This window comes from Condylura cristata, unplaced genomic scaffold (genome assembly GCF_000260355.1).
Source record: "Condylura cristata isolate star-nosed mole 26May11 unplaced genomic scaffold, ConCri1.0 scaffold00029, whole genome shotgun sequence".
Lineage (NCBI taxonomy): Eukaryota > Metazoa > Chordata > Mammalia > Eulipotyphla > Talpidae > Condylura > Condylura cristata.
The window spans coordinates 21,756,542-21,763,410 of record NW_004567130.1 but is presented as its reverse complement, the minus strand read 5'-3'; the positions used below and the strand labels follow the sequence as shown (position 1 = coordinate 21,763,410).

The window sequence follows — 6,869 nt, the reverse complement described above, 5'->3', positions numbered from 1 at the left end:
CCCTTCAGGCGGGCCAGGTGCACCTGCCCGATGGAAGCTGCGGCGAAGGGCCGCTCCTCGAAGTACTCCAGCTTGTCCCTCCAGCCGGGGCCCAGGTCGCTGTTGAGCGTCTTCTGGAAGCAGAAGGCAGCGAGGGGCCGTGAGCGCGGCCGAGAGCGCGGCCGCCGCCCTCCACCTGCCGCCGGGCGCGCCGCCTCACCATCATCTGCCGCAGCGGCATGAAGTCCGCGCTCTGCCTCACCCGCTCGAAGATCTTGGCCAGGTGGGGGTTGATGAAAGCGTCGTCTGGAAGGCACCGAGCAGGGCTCACCCCAGGGCAGGGGCCCGGCAGCTCCGGTGGGGCGGCCAGAGGCCGTCTGCCCGCTGGCGCTGCTGCTCTGCGAGCTCACGGCTGAGCCGGCAGGACCCAGGGGGTGTCCCAGACGGCGTCGGCCCCTCGCCCTGGGGCCAGGGGGGCCAGGACACGCCCCCGAGCGTGCACCCGCCCCTCCTGGGGCCACACCGAGCCAGCCTCAGCCACTGCCCCCTGCGCGGCCCCCCAAGCCCTGTCCGCCGGGTCACACAGGGCAGCCTGGGGGCTCCCCAGTAGCCTCTCACCACGCCGGGGGCGGGGGTGAGCAGCAGGACCCCTGCAAGCCTGAGACGCCAGAACCGCCTCTGGAGGGCTCAGAAGACCCCCGAAGCAAACAAAGCCCCAGGATTCAGCATGAGGAGCCGGCGGACAGAAACCCCCCGCTCGGGCAGCCGCACCCCGCTCCGCCGGGGCGCCCCGCCGCTCACCCTGGATGCTCAGCATCTGGCCCAGCTTGAGCGCCGCCCCGCGCACCTTGCACAGCGTGCTCACGATGCGCTCCGCGTTGGCCTCCGACAGGAAGGGGCTGGAGTCCAGCACGGCCCTCTTCCCTGCGGACGGGACTAGGCGCTCAGGCCGCCCGGGCTGCCCCCCCCCCGCCTCCGGGACGGGCCCAGGCCGCGCGGGGAGGGGCGTCTCCAGGGGCCCCCCTTCCTCCCTGCCGGGCCAGGGAGCCTGGGAGCGAACCCGCGGGCACCAGCGTGTGCCTCGGGCTGTCTTGGGCAGCCCCGCCTCCCAGGGGGCGCTGGGGGCGGGAATGGGGGTGAAAGTGAAGCGGAACACCCAGCAGAACCCGGCCGGCATCGTCACTGCCCCGCCCCCCATGGCGCCAGCCTAGGCCCCGCCTTCTGCCACTTGTCTCCCAGGGCGACAGCACCCGGCTGTCACCTGGGCACACCTGCATAGGCCTCGCCCTCCCCGTCCACCCTAGGGCCTGCGGGGGCCCGGAGGCAGGACAGGGAGGCCCTGGAGGGACCCGGCGCGGGGGGACCCGGGGGCGGGCCTGCCGAGCCCCTGCCTGGCGCCCAGTGGCCGCACAAAGGCCACAGCGCCCTGCGGGTCACTGCACGCTCGCCACACCAGGGGCTGCCCACGGAACCCTCCCGCGGACTCAGGGTCAAGTCGCTCTCCCGCTGCCCACTGGACCGGAGCGGTCAGCTGGCGCCTAACCTCGGGCACAGGCCCCCTTGCCCAGGGCACTCGGGGGTGGGGTGCAGGGAGCTTCCATAGTAGGGGTGTGGGAGGGCGCAGCGGAGGGGTGACAGGCCCCTGGCTGCCTCCACACCCCACCTGCCAAGCCCTGCTGTCTGGCCTGACGTGGGGAGAGAACCGTGCGGGCTCTGGGGCGCCCTGGCTGCTCAGTGCGCCCTCTACCCCCCGAATGGTGTCCTGGGGGGACGCCGGGGTTCGGGCAGCAGCCCAGCGACCGAGGTCCGGCTCACCTGTGGCGTTCTCAGGGCGGAGGCTCTTCTTGGCCACTTCGGCCAGGGCCCCAAAGCCCAGCCCCACGGCCAGACCTGCAGGAGGGGGAGGGGCGCTGGGCGGCCTGCGGGAGGCCGCTGCCCACCCACCTGAGGCTCGCCGCCCCCACACGCCCCGCCGCGCCCTGGGGGCCGAGGACACCTCATGTCTGAGGGGTCGGGCTGGGGGACGCTCGGCTGCTTTCAGGGCTGGCGCAGTAGGGGCTGTCCGGGAAACCGCCATCCGCCCCCACCGGGCCCAGCTCACAGGCACCCCGAGAACAAGGGGCGCCCCTCCCCCGGAAGGGAGCCCCGGTACCAGAGGCTCCCGAGCACCTCCCGGGCCGGACGGGGGGAGGGGAGACAGGCACGCCAGGGCCTGGAGGGAGGCCGCGGGGGGCGGGCGCCTGCCGGAGCGGAGGGCCGGTGCCCGGCCCAGCCCTGGAGTCTCCCGGGGTCGGCTGCCGGCCCCGCTCGGTCCCGGCCACCGCCCGCAGTGGTCTGAGCACCACGGGCGCTTCCCTCTCCCCCTCCGCGGCCGCGGCCGAGTCAAAGTCCATGTCTGCCTTCGGCGCGGGACGACCAGGCAGGCGCCACGCGGCCACAAGCGGCCCGGCCGCTGAGCCAGGCCAACACCACGCAGCCGGGCAGAGACCCCGCGTGGGCGCCCCCGGGGACCGCGGCTGGACACCGCTGCGCGTCTGCGTTTTCCAGCTGTCCCGCGACGCAAGGATCACTGGGCACAGAGCTGACCACACTGAGCCCAAACACAGGCGGTCACCGAGGCACAGCGTGTCCCAGGTCAGCAGACGGGCCAGTGCAGACAGAGGTGGCCCCTGGCTTCTCCAGGGCCCCCCGGATGCTCTGGCCATTTCTCGGCTGGCCCTACTGAGCCACAGCTCCTGAGGGCAGTGGCCGGTCACTTCATGAGCAGCGAAAGAGCATTCCACCGTGAGGCTGAGGCTCCCTCGGGGCGCCAGTGCCCGGCCCACAGTGCTGCCAAGGGAGCGCCCCACGGCGGCCAGGCGGGGAGAGCAGGCCGCCGGCCCCAGCCCTGCGCCAGTGGCCCAAGACGAACGGGCTCCCCCACCCGCACCCGGCTGAGGCTAGAGATTCTGAGAAGGACAGGCCAGGGCCTTTCCTGCTCCCGGAACGCGCCGTGGGGCACGACGGGCACCTCAGCTTCCGTTCCCCGGGCCCTGGTGACGACACCCCGGCGCATGCTCACTGGCTCCCTGACGCCCGGCCCCCAGCCAGCGTGGCCTCTGTTCTGACACACCTTGGCCCAGCTGGGACCGCACCAACACCGCCAGGGAGCCCGGCCAGCAGCGCCAGCCCCGTCTAAGAAAGTTCCTGACGTTTCTCTCACGGCGGTATCAGCCCCGAGCTGAAGGGCCAGCGCTGGGGAGCAGGGCTCCCCCCAAGTCTGGAGCGCGCACGCCTCCCTGTCCAGGGCGTGGGCGCTGCCAGCCCAGCCACACCGGCCCCTCACTCCCTGGCAGACCTGGAAGCCATCGGAGCCAGCGAGGGCGTCCCTCGAGCGGCCGCTGGGCGGCTGCCCAGTCAGGCACCAGAGGTCACCAAGAGGGAAAACGGAACACGCGCCAGCGAGCCGGGCTCTGGCCGGGAGGCCCGGGCGCGCCAGCGAGCAGGGTGGCTCCACCTGCCAGAGCCCGCGGGCGTTTACCAGCAGGCTCCTGGGGCCTCCTGCGGACCCCCACACGCTCGCCCACGGCCTGCGGGGCGCGGCTGGCAGCCTCGGCCTTCACCGGGCAACCTTCCCGGCGTGATGGGAGCGCGCGTCTGCAGAAAGGCCGGGAGCCACGCGGCCTCACGCTGCTCTCCGTCCTCGGCACTCCGCCCGCCCCCCCCAGGCCTGGGAACGGGAGGGTGGGCGCACAGCACAGACCCAGGAACAGGACAAGCGGCGAGGAGCCCTGCCCAGCAGCTGTGGCCTGCAGCACACTCGTCTCACTGCCTCAAAGCCAGAGAGCCACTAGCTTCCACCAGAAAAACGGGGTTCAGCACAAGCCCAGGGGAGACCGGGTGCCCGAGCCGGTATTACTGTGCGCCGCCCCGAGAGGGGGCAAAGCTGACCCCATGGACCCCTGCGAGCCCAGGGCCTCGGGCGAAGTGTCCTGACGGCACGTGCCAAGGGGCCGGGGGGCCTGGCTTCGGGTAGATGCACCGCGGTGTCCACACCAGGACTGGGCCGGCCGCCTCGACCCCGGGCCCCACCGGGGACGGGCCTGCAGGCCCAGGAAGACACCACGGTCTCGGTCAGGGCCGGACCACCACAGAAAGTTTCCAGCCTGTGGATTTCTGCCTTGTTACCGTGGGTTTTGAAAAGGAAACGAGGCTGCGCGGTTAGAATACACAGAAGGGCAGTGTGCTAGGAACGAGAGGACGGGACAGCTGACCAAGGTTTGTCTTACTTTGATGGAAGCACGAGTGCTCGGCAAAACAGCCCCACCACGCCCTTCACCCTTCAGCCCACTGAGGTGGCGTCACAGAAGCACAGCGGAGAGGAGCAGAATGACCCCAGAGAGGGCTTTGCCGGACAAACCAGCAGTAGCCCGCGTGCATGAGAGTCCTACGGAGACGGAGCGAAACAGCCTTCGGCCGACGCCCGACGCACGAGGGAGCACACTGGACACCGCGAGGGGCTCGCGGACTGTTCGCACAGCAAATTGCTTTTCGGAAGAGGCAGGCCCTGAACTGTGCACGCCCTTCGGAGCATCAGAATTCCCAAGGCCGGGCCCCCGACTCTTCCTCCTGGCCGCTCAACATGTCCCCGCAGGCTAGCTGTGTTTCCATGTGACATACTTCAAAATCCTTTCGACACAGACTCTAAACATCCGCATCTCTTCGCTTTTTATCCCCTCGCTGTCTCCCTTCTCTCTCTGCCTAATGGCATGAGTCCTGGGTCTCATCCAGAACATCAGCACGCTCACTCCTCTGGACACGTTTTCTCCGGTGCCCAATTTGTTAAAGTCTCTTTTCTATGATCAAGTTCTCCCTCACTTACAGGGCAGAGGAGATGATAAGCCATCCCGCCGAACCTGCAGAGCTGAGTCACACATAGATGTGAACGAGAGAAAAGCGTATTGAAGATGCTCAGGACAGAAGAGGGGTTCTAACGTGTGACTGGGATCCCCAGAGAGAGGAGAGAAGATAGAGCAGAAGAAGTATCTGAGTGATGACCAGAAATTTCCTAAGCTGGTGAAAGAAATCAAGTAAAAGATTCAGAAAGCTTTGCAAACCCCATGCAGGGTAAATGCAAATCCAGTCATGTCCACACATCGCAAACTACTGAAAATCAAAAGCAAATGGAAATCTTAGAAGCAACTAGAGGCAAAAAAAAATTTACTTTCAAAGAAGCAGAAACAGAGAAAACAGAGAGAAACAGAGTGGAGAGCTCAATTTTCAGTAGAAACATCTGAATTATAGGGCCACTGTTCAAAGGAAAAAATTTCAGAAATAGACCATTATACCCTGCAAACTACCTTCTTAAACAAAACAAGATTTTTTCACACAAATAAATACAGAATTAATTATCAGCAAACTGTAAGGAACAGAGAAGGGGATTTTCAGGAAAATTATACCAAAGATGATTAAAGAAACAGAGAGATGCAAAACGGGCAAGAATGTGGATACACCTGAGTCCCACGGGCCACACAAAGAAATCAAATACTGTGTGACTTCACAGCTTAATTATTCAAGCGCACAACATACGTCATGCAGAAATAACATGCATGTTCTTATTAGCACACACCCAAAAAAGAAGAGTCTACGTGACTCTAAGGTGTTCTAAGTTCCCAGCATTACGGGGACGTAGTAAAACTAACATCTGTGCTGCGCTGTAGTAAGTAAATATGCACACAGCAACCTCCAGAGTACTCGCTAGATGGCCGAGGAATGAGTGACCCACGAGCTGAGAAAGATAAATGTGTGCAAGTCATCGCTGATATTTTGAAAGAAGGTAAGACAGGAGAGGGAGAAAAGAACAGGTGGTCAAAGAGTAAACGAAAGGTCTCATGATGAGGCTCAGATGGTTAGTCCGTCCTCAAAACCCAGAAAGCAACAATATATGCTGATTAAACAAGGTACACCTTCGGTCCATAGGCCACAGGAAGGTTAGCAGGTGGAAGGGAGAAGATTCCGAACATTAGAGGGTGGAGAATTCTAACTCTGCCAGGAACAGGGCCTCATCACGGCCGCTCAAGCCCACAGAACTGAAATGAGTAAGCGAATCTGCGCTCACAGGCAGAAGACGAGGCAAATCTCTCCCTAGCTGGCGGAACAAAGATCTGGTCAACATGAGTAATAAGCTCGAGGGCGTGGGAGGGGCGGCGGGAGAGGGGCTGACTGGACACAGCAAGCTCTCCCTCCCTCTCAGGAGAACATAGGCGCTCCACCGGAAGGTCCTCTTCGGGGCCACCACTTCACAGACGGGCAAGCCACGGGGCCCGAGGCCACAGCGCCCAGCGCTGGAGACGACAGCCCGGGCGTTGTGGCGGCCCAGTGCCCGGAGCTGGCGCGCTCTTCCCTCCGCCCCTGAACTGGCCAGGATGCCAGGAGCCGCCCGTCCACAGCACCCTAGCCACAGCCAGCCAACCCCCAGACTCCTGCCCCTCCTGGGCACCAAGCTGAGCCACCCACGCTGGGGAGACCCGGTTCCCACCGCAGAGCGGGCCGGCCACAAGCGCGCCCCTGCCCCGCGGTGGCCTGTATGGCAGGAGCCTGTCTCCAGGAAGGGGGAGGCCAGAGAGCCTCACAGGCGAAGAGAATGGCAGGGCTGGCGCACCGCGAGCCGCAGAGTAAACTGCAGCGTCCGTCTCCCGGGTGAGCGGCGCTGTGCTGAGGGCCTCAGGCGCCCATGCTGGCCTTGCTCGCGGCAGTCCCTCCCGCTTGGCTGGCTTCTGGGGGATCCCGACCCAGAGAGCCCAGTTCACCGTCAGGAAACCTCTGGTGCGTGGGGCAGAGCCCGGGCAGCATCCTGGCTGGCAGCACACGCTCCTCCCCGACCGGGCTCAGCTCGCCCCGCTGCCGCTCCG

General features: G+C 65.3%; 1 protein-coding gene across 1 annotated transcript in view; it reads right to left on the bottom strand.

Moving 5' to 3' along the window:
• ADCK3 (aarF domain containing kinase 3) overlaps window positions 1–6,869 on the bottom strand; it is a 12,608-nt gene that overhangs the window by 2,955 nt on the left and 2,784 nt on the right. The window contains exons 4-7 of the mRNA XM_004690764.2: window positions 1,795–1,869; window positions 781–903; window positions 200–285; window positions 1–113 (exon numbers count right to left, since the gene is read on the bottom strand). Coding sequence (XP_004690821.1) covers window positions 1–113; window positions 200–285; window positions 781–903; window positions 1,795–1,869 — 397 coding nt within the window. The remainder of the gene's footprint in view (window positions 114–199; window positions 286–780; window positions 904–1,794; window positions 1,870–6,869) is intronic.